Below are 20252 nucleotides of genomic sequence, written 5' to 3' on the forward strand. Positions count from 1 at the left end.
AAAAATCTCACAATATGTCGTTTCTCGATCATGTGAATTATTCTGGCGTCATCTTGTGGCATGAAAAGATGTATGGAAGATCTTGGATTTTGTATCTCATTTCATAGCCAATGTGGAGCAGTGTATAAAAAATTATCGATGGCGGTGCCTAATATAACCAAGGAAGATCATTTCTCAGTCGGGTTCTGGCCGCCGAACATCCAAATTCCATCCCAACCAGATATGAGAGCTCCCCGATTGATGAGCAAAAACCCCGAAAATTGCAAAAAATCCATTTTCAAAGCTCCATACCTCGAAAACTGTCCATTTTTGAGCTTTGTGGCCATGAACACTTCTGATCAGTTTATCAAGAACTACAACATATCAAAATTTCAGCCAAATTCACGGAAAGCCATTTCCCATATAAAAGTGCGGGGTCCTTTATGTTGAAATGCATGTGGTCGAATTTATCGCGGATTCTCATAAGCCCCGACATGAATATCATAAAAATGCACCGATTCCGATCTTGTAAAAGTTGTTTTAATTTTCAGGGTGCAAAGGGTTCTTCAAAAGAACAGTCCAAAAGGGATCAAAATACGTTTGTTTGGCTGACAAGGCCTGTCCAGTCGATAAGCGAAGAAGAAACAGGTGTCAATTCTGTCGCTTTCAGAAATGTCTGATGGTTGGTATGGTCAAGGAGGTCGTTAGGACGGATTCTCTGAAAGGAAGAAGAGGGCGTTTACCCTCCAAGCCCAAATCTCCACAAGAATCTCCTCCAAGTCCTCCGGTTTCTCTGATAACTGCCCTTGTCCGAGCACACGTGGATACCACCCCAGACCTAGCCAACTTGGATTACTCCCAATATTTGGAACCATCCACCATTGAGCCTATCATGTCTGAAGCAGAGAAAATTCAGCAATTCTATACTCTTCTCACAACGTCCGTTGATGTTATTAGGAATTTTGCAGATAGGATACCTGGGTATGTCCAAAGATTTCCTCAATTTTTGCGCGCTTGATGAATAAATGATCTCAAAAATTAACACCAATAGACTTGAAATTTTCATATTAGTTTTATTTTTGTACAGGTTGTTCCACCATTGGCGCGTCGCTGTATTACGGTTAAGCGGTACAAATTTTTTCTACACAGTATCATTATTGCAGCTACATTCCCAAATTGATTTCATTATTTGGAATTAAACAGGGTTTAACAAAAAAGTGTGAATGATCAAACATGTTTTCCCTTATGGAACATCTGTTTTTTATTGAATTTTCAGATTGCATCAAATAAATAATCCCAAGTTTGTTCGAAGTTTCATATGCTTAAAACTGACCGTTTTTAGAATATTTCGATTTTACATTAATTGGTGGATATTTGGAAAAACTTAAAGTTCCAAAATGAATGAATTTATTTGAATGAAATCTTGAAAGTGAATACTACTAATTTTTTGATAATCGTTCAGAACTCTACTGGGCAGTGGCGTAGCTAGGAGAGGTGAGGGGCAGTGGGCTCCCAGCCCCCAAAAAATATTAAAATTTGCTACCAAATAAAAAATATAATACAGGGTGTGCAATTTGGAATGAGCCCGATATTGACGTTTAAATCAGTCATCAATGAATCGTCTCATTTGGAACACCCAGTAGAGTTCTCATTGGTTATCAAAAAATCATATGCTTGCCTCCGTTCTTCTAATATTCTCTTTCAAAATCTTATTCAAATAATTCATGAATTCTGGAGTATTTATGTTTTTCCTAGAACAGCACAATTCATGAAAAATCGATATATCACAAAAACGGTCAGTTTTAAGTATATGAAACTTTGAACAGACTTGAGTTCATTTATTCTATATAATCCAAAAATCCAATAAAAATCTGGGTGTTACGTAAAAATAACATTATTGGACATTTACACTTTTTTGGTGCACCCTTTGTATTTCCAAATAATTTAGGAATGTAGCTCTAATATAGCATCATAATGATACTGTGTCGAAAAAAAATTTAAAATTTCAGTGCTTAACCGTAATAGAGCGTCAAGTCAAGACGAGTCAGGAGTGGTTTAATTTTTTCCCTAAGACATCCCTCTACGAATACAAAAAAATCAAAGAATAAAATTGCTCTTCAAACGTGTATTACTGTATTGCCAATAATTTTACTGGATAGATACAATATTTTGAGTGTTCTAGCTCCCATTGCTTCCGAGTTGTTTGACTCCCATGGCCTATTCGATCCTGAAGAGGTTGAATACTTTTTTATTTCATAAATCGCTTGATCAAAAATCCTTGGATTTGGAATATTTATTTATTCATCCATTATAATAAAAATATAAGAGATTTAATAAACCATTGTGTAACATAACCAGTGTTCTACAGGCTGTTCCAAATTAAGTCGGCACCATTGCCAACTTATTATTGATGCTACGATGTCGGTTAAATAGGCAAACTGGTAGCATTTTTAGTGGCCTTCTCGATGCCGAAAACAAACAAAAAATTGACAGTCGCGTTGTCATAATATTTCATAAAATGAATTTTTTTTTCAATGGAACACCCTATATTTTTTCATGCATTTCGATTCGTAATAACATTCTCAACAACAAAGCTCATTTGACTTTTTTTCGTAAAGGTGGAAATAAGACAGTTGTATTAATAAGAAATATTTATTAGAAATGGATTTGATAAAGCGCTATAAAATATCGAGTATATATTATGTTCAAAAACACCGCCTTCTTGGTTGAACACATAATATTTGGGCCCTTCTATTGACACTAGCTTGATACACAAAATGAATGCGGCTAGCGGAATGGCTTTAAGATTGAAATTATCGTTTTGTCCATTAATATCAAATAGCTTAGTGGTGTCGATTGAGTGGTGCTACATGGTGATCACGGGTTTCACGAGTTCACATCCCAGCGCACTTTTTTCTTTTTACTGTCTTATTTTGCTATTATTAACGAAATATTGTCATTCGTATAAGTACAAAAAATGGGTGTTTGGACAATCATGAGATGTTATTCGCCGAAACAAATAAATTTTCTGTACTAGTGAAAGAAATAAATATTTCAAAATAAGTCGCTCATTTTCCACTTTCGGAAGAAAAGTGATATGTGCGTTGTCGTTGAGAATGTTATAACGAATCGAAATGCATGAAAAAATATAGGGTGTTCCATTGAAAAAAATATAATTTTATGAAATATTATGACAACGCGACTGTCAATTTTTGTTTGTTTTCGGCATCGAGAAGGCCACTAAAAATGCTACCCGTTTGCCCATTCAACCGATATCGTAGCATCAATAGTAACGGAGTTGGCAATGGTGCCGACTTAATTTTGAACACCCTGTATAATAACAATAACATTAATATTAATTTTTTTTCAGATTCCAAGAAATATGTCCAGAAGACAGAGACCTGCTTTTCCAATCAGCTTCCTTAGAACTGTTCGTCTTACGCCTCGCTTATAGGACACACCCCAACGACACCAAGCTGACTTTCTGTAATGGTGTTGTCCTCAATAAACAACAATGTTATAGGTCGTTTGGAGACTGGCTACATGCGATCATTGAATTCTGCAATGGTCTTCATCTGATGGAGATAGATATTTCAGCGTTCGCGTGCCTATGTGCACTTACTCTGGTGACAGGTCAGTTTTGAATTTATATTCTTCTTACTGGTACTATTTTTTTTTCTCTCGGTAATTTAATCTTGATATAGAAGCATCAAAATATATTTTTCTACAAACGTCAAAAAATGACAAGGTTCGCGCATTGACAACAATATGCGAAGTGACCCTTATTTTCCTTCGTTACCATGACACCGTGCGCGAAGTAGTGTGCGAAATACTTACTTCGCACACTGCATGTAAACTATATGGGATTTTTATATTTTAACCATTTTAACTCAATCAAGCAAAAATCCAAGAAATCATTTATTTATTTATGTATAACATAGAATATATTGCCCATATAACGTGGAAGACTTCAGATTCTTAGACTTCTCTGCAAAATATGCAAACAGCACATTTTCGGATATTTTTCTGGCTTTATTTGCTTCACACCACTCTTTAAATTGCTGATATGCATTTTCATATTGGCGCCTCGATTTCTGAGGTAAATGATTTGAAATTACTGAATTAGCCGCATCTATCAAGTAATGTGGGGTAGGTGCTTACTTCATCGTCGCTCGAAATTTCCATTATTTTACTGTTATAAATATAACGCATCGAAATTGACGCGAATAAAAAGTCACTCCAAAATAATTATCAGGAACTGTCACTTTGAAATAATTGTCAACAAATGCCATTTTATTTCCATAGTTACAGTAATTACTTGATTTGGAAAAACAGTTTAAGCCACTTCAATACTATTTTTCATATTGAGCTAAGCATGTTACTTATTTAAAAACAATATTTTTTCTGTGACGGTAAAAAAATTTGACATTTCATCTCTGTTGACAGGTAACAAAATATGACTTTTCACGAAATTACTTTTTTCCCCGGGAAAAAAGTGAGTACTTTTTTTCCGGATATATATTTATCTACATATAGATAAAGGAATAATAATAATTCTACCACACTATTGATGGCTTTTGTTGTTGTGCCAATTCCGAAAAATAAGCCAATAACACTGTCTCCGAGAAAGAACTGCATGTCTTTTCCATTCCATAAATCTTGAATACGCGGTTTACTTGCGCTGCTTCTCTCAACTCCAGTGGAGTCATAGAAAACTCGGAATCAGACATTTTTTAACTTTATATTATTCAACAAAATAACTACTGAACAATTATTACTGAGTTCGCAATTTTTGAAACAAATCACAAAATTAAATTGACATATATTTGATTACTTTGAAGTTTCCCTTAGCAACGCAGGTCTATTTGCAGCTTACTAGTTTAAAAATTCAAAATTCATATCGATAATGTTCTGACTTTAATATATTCTAATAATATGTTTTTTCTGTGACGGGAAAAAAATTTGACATTTTATCTTTGTTGACAGGTAACAAAATATGACTTTTCACAAAATTACTTTTTTCCCCGGGAAAAAAGTGAGTACTTTTTTCCCGGATATATATTTATCTACATATAGATAAAGGAAAAATAATAATTATTCGATCACACTGATGTTGATGGCTTTTGTTGTTGTGCCAGTTCCGAAAAATAAGCCAATAACACTGTCTCCGAGAAAGAACTGCATGTCTTTTTCATTTTCCATTCCATAAATCTTGAATACGCGGTTTCGTAAATTTTCCGCGATTTAGCTAGCAATAATTTTTGTGACGCTATTTGCTCTGCTTCTATCAACTCCGGTGGAGTCGGAGAAAACTCGGAATCAGACATTTTTTAACTTTATATTATTCAACAAAATAACTACTAAACAATTATTACTGAGTTCGCAATTTTTGAAACAAATCACAAAATCAAATTGACAGATATTTGATTACTTTGAAGTTTCCCTTAGCAACGCATGTCTAATTGCAGCTACTAGTTTAAAAATTCAAATTTCATATCGATAACATTCTGACTTTAATATATTGTAATAATATGTTCTTTCACCATTAAATTGTCGTTTTTCCTGTCACAGAAAAAAATAGTGTATTATACACGGGAAAAATATTAGATTTTAGCTCTCGGTTTTTTGTCTCCCTCCGCTTCGCGTCGGGAGACAACATAACCTCGAGCTAAAATCTAATACTTTTTTCCCTTGTATAATAAATAACTATCTTTCACTATTAAATTGTCGTTTTTCCTGTCACAGAAAAAAATAGTGTATTATACACGGGAAAAATATTAGATTTTAGCTCTCGCTTCGCGTCGGGAGACAACATAACCTCGAGCTAAAATCTAATACTTTTTTCCCTTGTATAATAAATAACTATTTTGACGTTTGTAGAAAAAATTTTGTTTGCATATCATGCGCGAAATACTTTGGTGATCTCGACTATTTTTTAAAAAAACCAGTTCTGGTTGTGTCCCATCAGAAAAATGAGTCGAAAAACGCAATATTTTTCAAACAAATGACATTTTTGAGAAACCGATATCATGATGCTTTTTGACAAATCTGCGGCTAAAAAATTGCGTTGGAAAATATAGGGTGTTCCAATTGGGAAACACAAACTCTCCTCCATATCTCTAAAATAGTAACTGATTCCTATGATCTGTTATGAGTTTTCTATAAACCATAAAAATTGTTTGATGTTTATTTTAAAACTGTAGATTCGATCGAGATGAAGAATGGCAATTTCAAGCCTTGAGCGAAATTTCATGTAGGATAAAACCCTCAAAACTATAGAAAATTGAAGTTGTTTCATTTTGATATTGAAAAAAACGAGTATATTTCAAGAAAAACCAATGGAGGTTGTTCTCATTCTAAAGCGAAAGTTATTCCATTAATTAACGATGGAAAAGAGTATCAGCGAAATGTCTGCCACAGCTACGGTTGCAGTAGATCTTTCTCATAAATTTTTCCATTACCAATTCACACATTTCCAGCTATATGTCCTCGATAACTTCAACAATTCCATCTTCAAGGTCTTGAATCGATTGTGGAGCATTGGCATAGATTCAACGTGAACCCAAAGAAAAAATTGTAAAGGTGTTAAATCACAAGATCTAAGTGGCTAATAGCCTCTTCGAAAAATTATATGGTCAAAAAACTTTTCCTGCAAAATTGCGTTGTTCATGTGGCACATACCGGCGTTTTGCTGAAAATGAAAGTCGTCCACATTAATATCTTCCACTTCCAGCCATAAAAAATCTTTAATCATATCTCGCAATCCATTCACCTTAACAGTTGCACCAGCCTCAATAAGTAAGGTCACCAGCCTAAAAACCGCTCCAATTATTGAGAGTAGAGAGGTTTTTCAACAATCATTCTTGGATTTTCCAAGCTCCAAATGCGGCAATTCAAAATATGGTGCAAATGTTATCTTGGGGTAATGTTGGATAATCACCTAAAATGGGAGGAACATGTTGCTTTCTTAAATAAAAAAATTAGAAATATATTCTATAAATTTTATCAACTCCGTGAAGTTTTAGACTATAAGTTGCTGAAGACATTGTACCATGCACTGATTGAGTCGAATTTGACATATTGCATTGTAATATGGGGATGTGCCTATAATAGCACTTTGAAAAAGCTATCAATAACCCAGAACGCATCTTTGAAGATATTGTTTAAAAGACCATATAGATTATCTTCAGAAGTTTTGTATAGTGACCTCAATGTGCTGAATATCAGAAATCTTTATGTTCACACAGCTATTACATATTTTAATAAAATTAGTCATCCGGTTGATATGACACTGAGAAAATATAATACAAGATCAACAAGGGAAAAAACTTTCAGCGTTCCGTTCAAACCTACAAACGTCACCCAAAGATTCATATCATATTATGGTCCAATTCTCTTCAATAAGCTGCCTACAGAGCTTAAAAACAGTTATCAAAATCCTAGAAGTTTTAAGATCAAACTGAAACAATTTTTATTAGCGCACCAGAGTTTTTTTAATGAACTTTTCTAGAAAAAAAAATCATTTCATATGATTTCATTCTGGACTTTTCCTCCGATCCGTTCCTGCCGCCGGGCTATTGCCTTCATCTCAAAGCCTATGAATTCAAAGGTAAATTTTTTAGGAAGAAAAAATTGGCACACAAGATACATTTCATTATGTAGCTTAGGTCGATTTTTCTCCCTCAATATATGCTCATAAAATTTTGTTTTATTTTAAAATTTATAAGAGTTTGTAATTGTTGTTACCTACTTCTGAATAAACTTTTCTTTCTTTTCTTTCTGGTACACCTATTTCCCAAGGTCGACGAGGAATCGACAAACCATTAACACAACAGTCTACAACAGCAATATTCGCAGTTGTTCTTGAGCGACGCACACGGTTTCGATTCTTCACATCACAAACTTGTCCAAACAACTCAAATTTTTATTTCACTATTGCTTGCCGTGAAGGTGCTTAGACGAACAAAAAGTGCTTCAATTTTGCGAACTGTGACTGCGTGTGTCTTTCCATTTCTAGTAAAGGCTACTTGTCTAATTTCAAAAGATAAGAGCTTCAAAAGGGACAGCGGCCCACATAGCAGGCTATTCAAAATGTAATATTTCATTCGAGCCCCTTTATATACCTATATTCAGTGTAAAACGGAATAAATAATTACCCCAATCTTATTTTTTTATAATGTCTCAGTACATATTTATCAAGAATAACGCGATAAAATTGTTTTGTTCAAAAAACGTATCTCAACTTTCCTGGAACTGTAATTTTTTCTCGAAAAACTCGAAAGGTTATCGTAGAAAATAATAATCCAAAACCCAATGCCGGTGATTATAGTGGAAACTTAAAAATTCATTAGTTATCCTGTCCTCGTGAAATTAAGCTTCTACTTTCCTACCTGTTCGAAGGCAATGGGCATCTGTTTAGATCTGTATAATTAATGGTGTGTTTAGACCATGGAGAAACAATCTAGACTTGAGTTGATTCAATATTCATTTCTACGAAATTGAATCACGCAACTACCAATTCACTCAATCAGAAGCTTTACCGCATTTTCGTTTTCCCTCCACTCAATCATTGAACGATACAAAATTTATGAATTTGGTTAGCTTCACGTTAGAAAGGATCAATTTCGTTAGAAAACTATCCCCGGGTTGGAACGCAACCAATTTCGGCTTTTCTTCTGTGCTAGAAACTTGAAATTTGCAGGGTAGATTAATAACAATAACAATAACTGCTATTTATTTCATAATCAAAATTTCACAAGTAAAAGTATGCGAAATATCCTCAAAATGTCAACTGTCAATTTGTAATTTTTAACTTAAAAATTCTTCTACTGTATATGGTTCTTTTTTTAGAAGAGAGAAGAGATGTTTCTTTAATTCCATATAATTTGTTTCTCTTCTTAATGGTATAGGTAACTTGTTGAAGTATACCTTATGCAAGAGTAATGAGCACTTTTTGCAGAGAATGAGAGGCCATATTTTGGTTACGCTATTTTCAGATTTCAAGTATAATGTGTTTTGGGTGAATCTTGAATGTTGATCGCTGGGACTGTCAGAATCCTACACGTATAATCCCTGAACCTCTGCATGTCTCTAATCTAATGACTTCATGTTCAGCATTATCCTTGAGATTCTCTCTTGCATAATTATAACATCATACAGTTTTTTGAGGAAGCATAGAATAAGACGCTGTATCGAACTCTGGATTCGAAAACTCCATAATATACAGGGTGAGTCTTTGACTTGTACATATATTTTAACCCAAGATTCCTGAGGTCAAAAGAAACACTTTTTTCCTTTACCATTTTTTCCGATTCGGCCCGGTTAAAAAGATACAGGCTGTTGAAAATCGTTAAAAAAATGTGATTTTCGGCTATATCTCGTAAATGGTTGTAGCGAAGGAAATGATTTTTGAAATATAGCTTTTTTTTGATGTGATACATCTTCTCCGAACACCAGATTCCATACACATTCTTCTGTTTCTTTGTTATGAACATAACATACCATAAAAATACCAGAAATTCGAAGAAACCAACTCTTAATAGTAATTTGAACGTTCATTGAAGAATATTTGGCTAATTTGAAAAATAAAAGTATTCTTCATATTTTCTCGTACAAAGCGCCGTTTTCGAATAACTTGATCTTAAAAAAAAAAAATTATCTGTGAAATTCAAAAAATTGGGTACTTTGGCTGAATGCAACTCTGTTCTATTGTGGAAAAAAAAACCACAGAAATGAATATTTACTATGAAGTCATGTCTCAGATTTAAGAATTGAAGTACTAGCAAACTTAGTTTGAAAATGAAGTTATTTGAATAAGCTCACCTCAACTCCTCGATTTGATTAAAAATCACTGAGCTTTGGCACAGCTCTGATAATAAGAAGATACTTCACTAAAATCAACATTCTTTTTGAAAAGTCCAGATTATTCATAAAACCCATGTTTAAAAAAGTTTTCACAAAATAGTCCCATTATAATGACAACAATCAATATCCCACTAAAGACTGCTGCTATCGAACAATACTGTATTCTTCTTCGGCTCATTCAAACTCACATCGAAACATACCACTAGGACTAGGTACATACTAGACAAATTTTCATGTGATTGAGATTGAATACTTTTATTCTTTTGCTATTCCATAAATTCATCCTAAGAGCTTATGATTGACATACTTCCAAGAGGGCCATAATTGTTTTAATGTGAAAACAAATTAGGTGAGTTGAAAGAAACCAAATATTCTATTGTGGATATTTACATTGAATACTTCTCATTTATTTTCAATGCCAAAATCAAGATGAATTAAGTAGTAAAGTTGGCTATAATGTAGGTACACATTAACAACAAATTTGATTACAAGTGGAGTCTAACATTTTCCATTGATTACAGAGCCAGAATATTTTACATATTTCCATATTTTCATACTGATGGTTTCAAAAATATTGATGCATTTCAATATTTTTATGAGATAGTTGGAACAAATCAAATGCTTCATTTCATAACAAATATCTTATAACAATAACAGTGTAAACTGTAAATGAAAATTTTAGGTTAGAACATAGATTATTCGAACCGAACTGCTGTGTTTATATTTGGCATCACTGGAAATTTGAAATTCAAACTTAAAACCACAGATTACTATAGTCTGTGTTAGATCTTTCATAGATGAATATTATTTATTTGAGATTTTAAGGTTAATTCTTGCACGAAAAATAAACAACGATATCATATAAATGAAATATAATGAATGAATGGATATGAGTATCAGAGCTAATATGGGTGGTAGCGAGCTCAATTCGTTATAATTATCGAAAATGAAATAGAAATCAAGAGAAGAATATTTAATCTTTAGCGTCAACGAAATTGGAATAACTCATTTATTTGATTATAAACACTACTTTGTTCAACAAATGGAATGTTAAACGTGAGTTTATGATGGTTTTTCTAATTTAGTAGCTTATTTCCAAGGTTCAAGAGGTATATCTTATGCTAGAGAAAACTTCAGTGTTCCGGTTTTCAGGGGTGAATTAGCTCATTTTGAAAATTTAAAATGGCTATATCTTTTTAACAGGGCCGAATCGGAAAAAATGGTAAATGAAAAAAGTGTTTCTTTTGACCTCAAGAACCTTTGGTTAAAATATATGTACAAGTCAAAGACTCACCCTGTATAGTTTTCATATTGGAAGAATTCAGGTAACCTGATCTCACCTGAATTGAGAAACAAATCCCTTGACATTGATTTGCATACCTCATCAATATCCTTCGTCCAGTTCAATGTTTCATCCAGATAAACACCAAGGAACTTAATGGATGAGCAAAGTTATATTGAAGTGCACTCCAAAATCATTTTATCCGATGTACTGATTCCGGAATGGCTAGATTCGAATAAAATTGTCACAGAAGTAGATTATTTTTTCTGAACCAATTCCCAGTATTGCACATAACCATTTCAATTTAAGAAACAGCTTCAGGGTATGTTTTGGCTTTAGTGATGATATTCTTGTCTTCTGCATATCTCACAATTTTCACATTGTCTAAATCCTCTTTTATGTCATCAAAATCATTAAAGAAATTTATGAAAAGTATTGTGCCTAAAATACTTCCTTGAGGTATTTCTAAAGTGACATTTATTATATCTGACATTTCAGTTGCTCCATTTTTCTTATAGTTGTCATCTGGTTTCTGTTCGAAAGGTGAGACTTGAACCAATCCAATCCTGGCCCTCTAATTCCATATGATTTTAGCTTCTCTATGATGTAGTCATGGGACAATGAATCAAATGCCTTGGACAGATCTCAAGAATGTCCAATGGTTATATTTCCATTTTCTAGCGCTTGGTGAATGTTTTGTAGAAAACTAGATATGGCTGTCTTGGTTGATCTTCCTCGTCTAAATCAATGTTGGGGGTCAGCAATAACTTCTTCTAAGAAGCTAGACAATTTCCTCAACATAACAGCTTCTAATATTTTGGAGATTGACAGTAGTAATGAAATGCTATTCGAATCTCGAATGCTGCAGATAAATTCATTTCTGTGTTATGGCAGTTTGAAATGTTGTTTTCGTAGGTAATTGCACAAGTGCATCAAAATTACCGATAATTTTGCATGACAGCGTGTTGTCATAAAAACTGCATGAGTTCATTTTCATTTTTAGAGAAAGAGCCCCACACCTTCGTTGTCGGGCTCTTTCTCCAAAAATGAAAATGACCGAATACAGTTTTTCAAAGAAAACACGCTGGAATGCGAAATTATCCGGTCATTTTGATGCACGAGTGTAATTCGTGGGAATATTTCCCGAATAAACTGTTACATCACTTGTCAAACTGATGTAGAATGGAATTGCCATAGATTCGAACTGTGTAAGATGCATAGAAGCTATGCATCTATGAACAGAACAATTATCGCAGTGCAGTTTCGCTTCCTACAATGCAATTATCGCTGTAATTTTCGATAATTGTTCTCCATATACATAGAATTTTTGACAGGAGGGAAATATTCCCCTTAATTTCAATAAATTAATGCGCTTAAGATGAAAAATAACAAATATATTCGTGAGATTTCGGGTGTTCATATAAAATAACAATTTCAAGCAACGTGCAAAAATACAAGCTGATCACATAATGATTTTTTTTTCGTTTGTATCTCCAATACATCCTATATAGTCAGAATCATAGAAAATCCGAGAAGAATATTGAAAAAGAAATCATCATTACTAAAAGTTCCGTGATTACAGAGTCGATCGGGTTGAGATTTTGCATATATTGAATAATCATTTTAAGAATTATGCAGAATTTCATTTGGTTGACGTTACCAGAACCATAGAAAATTCAAGAATGATATCAACCTCATCGTCCTCATCACATCATCAAAACCATAGAAAATTCAAGATAAATATTGAAAAAGAAATACTTCCATGATTCCAGATACGATCGAGATTTATATAAATAATCATCATTTTGAGCTTCGTGCGGAATTTCATCGACTTCAACGATGTCCTTCATTTCATATAGATTTCACATATTTTATATCAGAGACCATATTATACAGAATGTTCCGTAATGATATGCTAATATTTAAGAGGACGATACTTGTGAAGTAAAAACTTTATATGAACGTATATCGTAAACGTGTAAACTTTTGATATACAGGGTGGTAAAGTTTCCAGAAAAAAATATATTTTTTTTATAACTTCTCAAAGGTAACTGACCACACTCAATAGAATATGGCTCAGAAATGACGTTGCACACCCTGTATCTCGCTTATGTTTCGAAAACGAGGTATATGTCTTAAGGCAAAAATGACTTTCCATCTACACCACTATAAATTTTTGTTCAGTTTATAATGAAACAACCTGTATAGACTTTCCTAGAGTTACTCCACAGCCGTCTTCATAGATGATAATTTAGGTAATAAAGACGGCTATGGCTACTCTATCTAAAGGATGTTTTTTTAGAGCTATAGAACTTTAAATTGCAATAAAACAACGATGGATTATTCGATTGATATGAATTTTATTTATCCGCAAGATAATCTTGTGGCATTACATTTCAAATATGATTTCTGGTATATGACCGCCACGGCTGGCTCGGATGTAGTCCAATCTGGACGTCCAATTATCGATGACTTTTCCAACATTTGTGGCCGTATATCGGCAGTAACACGGCGAATGTTGTCTTCCAAATAGTCAAGGGTTTGTGGCTTATACGCATAGAGCAATGACTTTACATAGCCCCACAAAGTAGTCTAGCGGTGTTAAATCACAAGATCTTGGAGGCCAATTCACAGGTCCGAAACGTGAAATAATGCGGTCACCAAACGTGTTTTTCAATAAATCGATTGTGGCACGAGCTGTGTGACATGTTGCGCCGTCTTGTTGGAACCACAGCTCCTGGACATCATGGTTGTTCAATTCAGGAATGAAAAAGTCAGTACTCATGGCTCTATACCGATCACCATTGGCTGTAACGTTCTGGCCATAATCGTTTTTGAAGAAGTACGGACCAATGATTCCACCAGCCCATAAAGCGCACCAAACCGTAAGTTTTTCTGGATGTAACGGTGTTTCGACATACACTTGAGGATTAGCTTCACTCCAAATGCGGTAGTTTTGTTTGTTGACGTAGCCATTCAACCAAATAGACGTAGTGCGCGATACGTATTCCGCACAGAACCATTATTTTCGAAATAAAATTGTACTATTTGCAAGCGTTGTTCAGGAGTGAGTCTATTCATGATGAATTGCCAAACCAAACTGAGAATAAATCACTTGACAGCTGTTAAATCGGTCGCCATCTTGAACAGTAATGCCAACTTAAAGTTATATACCTCGAAAAAAAGACAGCCTATATATCATGGTGTTTTGTATTTATAACACTATTATACCTGTATCTTCTCCTCTCCTTCAAAATTTTATTTTTTTTTCAGATCGTCATGGACTTCGGGAACCCCAACGAATCGAGCAACTCCAAATGAAAATCATATCGTCACTTCGGGATCACGTAACTTACAACGCTGAAGCACAAAGAAAGACCCATTATTTCAGCAGACTTCTCGGTAAGCTCCCTGAACTGAGATCCTTGAGCGTTCAGGGACTTCAGAGAATATTCTATCTCAAACTGGAAGATTTGGTTCCAGCCCCTCCTTTGATAGAGAAAATGTTTGCAGCAAGCTTGCCATTCTAAAATGGAAACGGCAAAAGGTTAATTCGTTGATTCGATTAATATCTGAATACATTCTCTGATTAAATTGGGCAGTACATATCGAATGTTATTTCCAAGTATTTTCAATGATATCATCGCACAGCAACAGTGGCGACGCTAGGGGGGCCAGGTGAGGACCAGGCCCCCCTAAAATTTGATATACTAAGACTAAAATAATTACGAGATTAGCAGAACTATAATTTCGATTTACTTTGACCCCCCAAAAAAAATCCGGCCCCCCTTTGGCCAGCCCTGTTTTTGAAAGCTGGCGTCGCCACTGCACAGCAGTAATGATAATGAGAGAGTTCATCAATTTGATTAGAAAGAAAATACTCTATTTTATAGAGTTAAAAATGTTAGGATATTCACTGTGAATTGAACTACTGCACAGTTCATAAAAATTAAAATCCACTTCTCAAATCTGCCGCAAAATGGTTATTTTATTTTCTGATTGATTTATTCGAACGCCATAATGAATTTTCATTACATGCGCCATGAATAGACATAAGCCAGACTGAGAATGGCTGATCATTCCTTATTATATCAGTTGTTCGATTTTTTTTTAATTCAATATCTAAGAATCATCACTCGAAAGAATATGAAAATATCAAGCCATTGAAATTTCAGGAAATAAAATTCGATTAATGAATTATGACATTTTTAAAGAAGCCATAATTCAATACAGGTACAGTCTTAAAAAATATCAAGCTGTATTTTAGCCGATAATTATTGTCCGTTATCCCTAATTTAGAAACATCTCTCGGCTTCTGGATCATTTTGCTGAGCTGATTTCTTCTGTCTTCACATGTGTAATTAGAATATTATAGGAAATGTTTACTTAAAGTACTCTCTTATCCCTCCCTGATTCTCATTACAGATAACATGCTTTTTTTCCCTTAAATATGAATCCTGCTAAGGAGGTCTTCCTCACCGAATCATCTTTTTTATGTGTTAAGTTTAAGTATGATATTAAATTAAGTATAGAGGACTACGAAGAAAAAGGAATGAATTACAGGGAGAGAATCTGATGATAATAATTGTAAGTGCAGAAACTTAATTTACTATTTGAAAAGTGATATATGTAAATTTAAGATTGTTGTCTATAAAAAAACTGAGTTTATAATTTTTCTAAATGTTACCAGTACCTACTATTGCACACAATGTGTAAAAGATATATATTTAATTATTAAAATTGCGATAAAATTCCTAGTCAAGGCAATGTATATAAAGGATATAATTTTATTTAAAAATATATTTTGTTATTGCTACATGGATTGAATCCAAAATAAAGTTACCTACTCAAATTCGCACTTAATATGACAAAATAGAAGCAGGAATAACATCTTGAAAGTTAATACCATAAAAGTAATATATACATATAACTTCTTTCTCAAAAATTAGTGAACAAGACTTCGTTCAGAATGCACTTAGTAAGCTGTTCTTTTCAACTTCTATTATATTTTACATATAACAAACATATATAGGCAATATTCCTATCCATTAATTCTCAACGAATTATTTCATTTTTTAAATATAAATCCAGTAGATAGTTATACTTGTTCATGAAATTGATGAGATATGCATGCTTATATTGGGGAAATAATAATATCTATTCACTTTAGTATGACATTTTTATTTCTTCAGTCTTTCTGTTTCTAATTTTGTCATGAATGCACACAACATTTCTGACAACTGAACGAGAAAAGTGCCATCGCATCTGCTATGTGCTCTGAGAATTTTTCATATCAAATGAAAACTGCCTTGCCAATAATAATAGGACTGAAGGAGAGTTACCTAAAATGGAAAGATTTACCTTTTATGTGATGTGATGCTCTCTGGTCTTAGTTTCAGACCCTATATTCTAATAATCATAATAGTTTTGATAAAATCACAAGCAAAAAAGACTCTGGTATTATATTGTGTGAAGTGTTTTTTTTACGTCAATTAATTTCAAGCACTCCTGCTATTTTTTCGCTTCGCTTAAATCAAATGATTTCCCTTTCCTTTCTCTTACTTTTTCTTTTATATTTGAGTTTTATTTTATAAAAAAGCATCTCAAGCTTTTAACTTATACATATTTCATACTTTTTTCTATTTTAAACCATTTCTACCACAAGGCTTTCTATATATTCTTTTTTATTATCTATCCATTGCTAAATTACAATTTACACAGTATTGGTACCTCAACTTGTCTAATATATTTTCATATATTTCACTCATATCATATTTGCTGTTGATATAAAATCATCACACATAATTGTATATAAGATGATTGTTTTGATAAAGATCGTGCATATTTTTGGAAAGATTTTCAGGATTGGTGTAAAATATGACTCAATCCACTGAAACTTTTTGATAGTATTTTTAGAATAAGAGGAATACTTGAGATTGCTAGAATATCAACAGCAACTTGCATTTTGAATAGAGTCATTGCATCGAGTTCATCAAAATACTTGAAGAGAGGCTTAAATCGTACGTGAAAGAAAATTACAAATGTTTTTCATGTACCTACTTCAGAACGTCATACATATACAAAAATTCTGTTATTACCAGTCAAGCATAACATCACTTAATCTTAGAAATAGTGAATTACCTTGATGATTTTTTTCAAACTAATATACAAGTCGATACATTGATGCAACTGCTTGATTTGAATTAGTTACTCTCCATTTTGGTTGAGTATTTTAAATATTTCTAAAAGTGTACCTTATGTGACTAGCCAAACAATAAATGTAATCATATAGTAAGATCCCTTAATTTTTGGTGTATTAATATTCAAGAACCTTTTCAATGTATCATCATTATATATTGCTTTTTCAAAGCATTCCGAAACTTACAAGGGTTCTATCGCTATCCTCTTTAAATTCAAATCAAATTTATTCTTACAAATTTTATGATTTTCTTTCTTAATACCCAACCGAAATTTTATTCCTCACATTTCAATGAACTTTCCTGACAATTCAAAGCAAATAAATGCCTGATAACTATTTAGTTAATTTCAATTAATATAACCATGTAAGTGATAAGTCGAAAAAAATTCAGACACACTAGCGTTTCCAACAAACTCACTTCAATCAATTGCATCAGCGTATTTGAATAAATGAGCTTGATATTTAACAGCTTCAAACCGTTGGATCTAGAATTTCAATTTAGAATCTGGTTCTTTAGCTTACATTAGAAATGTAAGAAGTATCAAAGACATCTGCACGCTCAGAAAAATTTTATAGGATACTTACCACAAAACTCCAATGATTCATACAATCTGCCAATGAATGCCAGTTTTTTATTTATGGTATTGTATGATAGAATAAGTTACCACTCTATCCAATTATTTTCCCTTAATAGAAATGTAGTTAACTTGATGATATAATACTCCTATTTACTGTTAATTTTTATTTTTTTTTACCCAAAATTTATTGGGAATTTTTAATGCAATTATTTTATGAAATTTTTGGTTGATTGTTACAGTTTGAAGGACTATATTTGATACACTATACCAATGTGTGAGTTCTTCATATTTTATTTTATGATAATTATATTTTTTTAGGTGTGAAAGTATGTTATAATAATTTCACTTCATAAAATAAATTATATAAAATTAGTTTATTTAGTTTTTATCTATATTCACCTATTTTTAACCCATACACGAAAGGTAGTAGTAGTAGTAGTGTTTATTGGTTCCAGAGAATTACACATAGCATAAAATATGGAACATGTCAAAAAATTCTCTTATATACGAGTAGAATCGTTTTTACAAAAGTTCCTGAATTCCTGTACACAATACGGTTCACAATTTAATATCAGATCATACAACCTCTTCTTGAACTGCTATAGGTAAGCTAGAAAAATCTCTCAACTTAGGTGGTAATGCATTAAACAAGTTTATGGCCAAATACTGAACACTTTTTTCTGTCAAAGTTGTTGTATGCGCTGGTACATTAAAAGGAAAGATTCTCCTTGTATTATTTAAATTTTTGTATGATACAAAATAGTGGTGATGTTCAACAAAAAATATCAATACTTTATAAATATATAAACCATGAACAGTGAGTATATTGTTCTTTTTGAAAATACCTCTACATGAAACCCTGTATCCCATTCTAAGCATTGTTCTCAGTGCTTTCTTCTGAATTACAAAAACAGATTCTACACATGAAGAACACATGAATGAAAATTCGCGAAATAACTTAAGAATATTTAGACTAACTTGATTCCTCAGCATGAAGAGAGTATAACAAGCACAATTTAATTTACCTATTAAGTGATCGATATGTTCACTCCATTTCGAGTACTTATCAAGTCTAAGACCGAGGAATTTTATATGATCCCTAACTTTAATATCGTCGTCATCACACTGAGGATAGTTTATTCTGGAATGTTCACTTCGGAAAATTACACAATTTGTCTTTTGAACATTCAAAACTGAGTTATGATCCCCAAACCACTGTTCCGCAAGCTTTAATAAATCACTCACATAGCCTTCTAGCGCTGACAAACTCCTCAATCCAACAATAAAGTTTGTATCATCTGCAAACGTCACAGCTTTACAATTCACTCTGCTATATATGAGATACAATGAACTGAGATAGACAACAAACAACAAAGGGCCCAATATGCTACCCTGTGGTAAACCAACCGTGATAGCTCTGTCATCAGAGGCAACGGTTTGATCTCTAAGTCCAACAATGACCCTCTGCTTTCTGTCCGTTGAGTAACTCTGCATTAGTTTCAACTGATTATCCCTAATTCCACAGTTGTCTGATATTTCCAACAATTTTTGATGTTCTACACAATCGAATGCCTTTGATAGATCTAAAAAGAGGCCAACTGGTATCTCGCCTTGTTCAAGTGCCTCAACAACTTCATTTGTGAGTTCGAAAATAGCTGTTTCTATATTTCTATTTTTTACAAAACCGTGCTGGCATTTTGGGAAGATATTGAATTTATGAAAAAACTTTGAAAGTCTGTTGTGAAGGATCCTTTCAAAAATTTTGGAGAATGATGAAAGTATACTTATGGGCCTGTAAATATTAGGATCTTCTACATTCCCTTTTTTATGAATGGGTTTGATTGTGGCTATCCTAAGGTTGTCAGGGGAAACGCCCTCCCTGAAAGAGCGATTTATTATTTGGGTGAGAGGTTCGACTATCAGATCTATGGATGTCTTGATGACCTTGATGGGGATCTCATCATAACCGCATGAGTATTTATTCTTGAAAGAACGCACAACAGATATAACCCCCTCCTGGGAGATCTCAAACATATAGAAAGTATTCTCCAGTGGGAGGCACAGCGGACTTAGAGACATTCCGAGTTAGGGAAGTGGCAATCTCAGCAAAAAAGTTATTGAACTCATTTGCCAGCTTTGTTGGATCAGCAGGTTTGAAAGAAACTTCTGCCATGGGATATTGATTATATATAATATACCTATTTTTCATTATCAAATCAAATGACACTATCAGGGACATAGCTACTGGGACCCAATTCTTGAAAACTAGGGAATAGATCAATCGAGAAAACGGTGACGTGGTTCTACTGACAATCGAAGTGGAATTCTTGAATGTCTTTCTATCGGAAGG

At 33.3% G+C, this 20252-nt stretch overlaps 1 protein-coding gene across 4 annotated transcripts in view; it reads left to right on the top strand.

Annotated features, from left to right (window-relative positions):
• Positions 1-18274, top strand: part of LOC123679356 (probable nuclear hormone receptor HR38) — a 130749-nt gene extending 112475 nt beyond the window's left edge. For all 4 annotated transcript variants that reach the window (XM_045616931.1, XM_045616934.1, XM_045616932.1 and 1 more), the window contains 3 exons: positions 531-960; positions 3350-3612; positions 14399-18274. In XM_045616931.1, the coding sequence (XP_045472887.1) occupies positions 531-960; positions 3350-3612; positions 14399-14655 (950 nt within the window). In that variant the 3' untranslated portion in view covers positions 14656-18274. The remainder of the gene's footprint in view (positions 1-530; positions 961-3349; positions 3613-14398) is intronic.
• The last annotated feature ends 1978 nt before the right edge of the window (positions 18275-20252 follow it).

This window comes from Harmonia axyridis, chromosome 4, assembly GCF_914767665.1.
Source record: "Harmonia axyridis chromosome 4, icHarAxyr1.1, whole genome shotgun sequence".
In the NCBI taxonomy this organism is placed as follows: domain Eukaryota; kingdom Metazoa; phylum Arthropoda; class Insecta; order Coleoptera; family Coccinellidae; genus Harmonia; species Harmonia axyridis.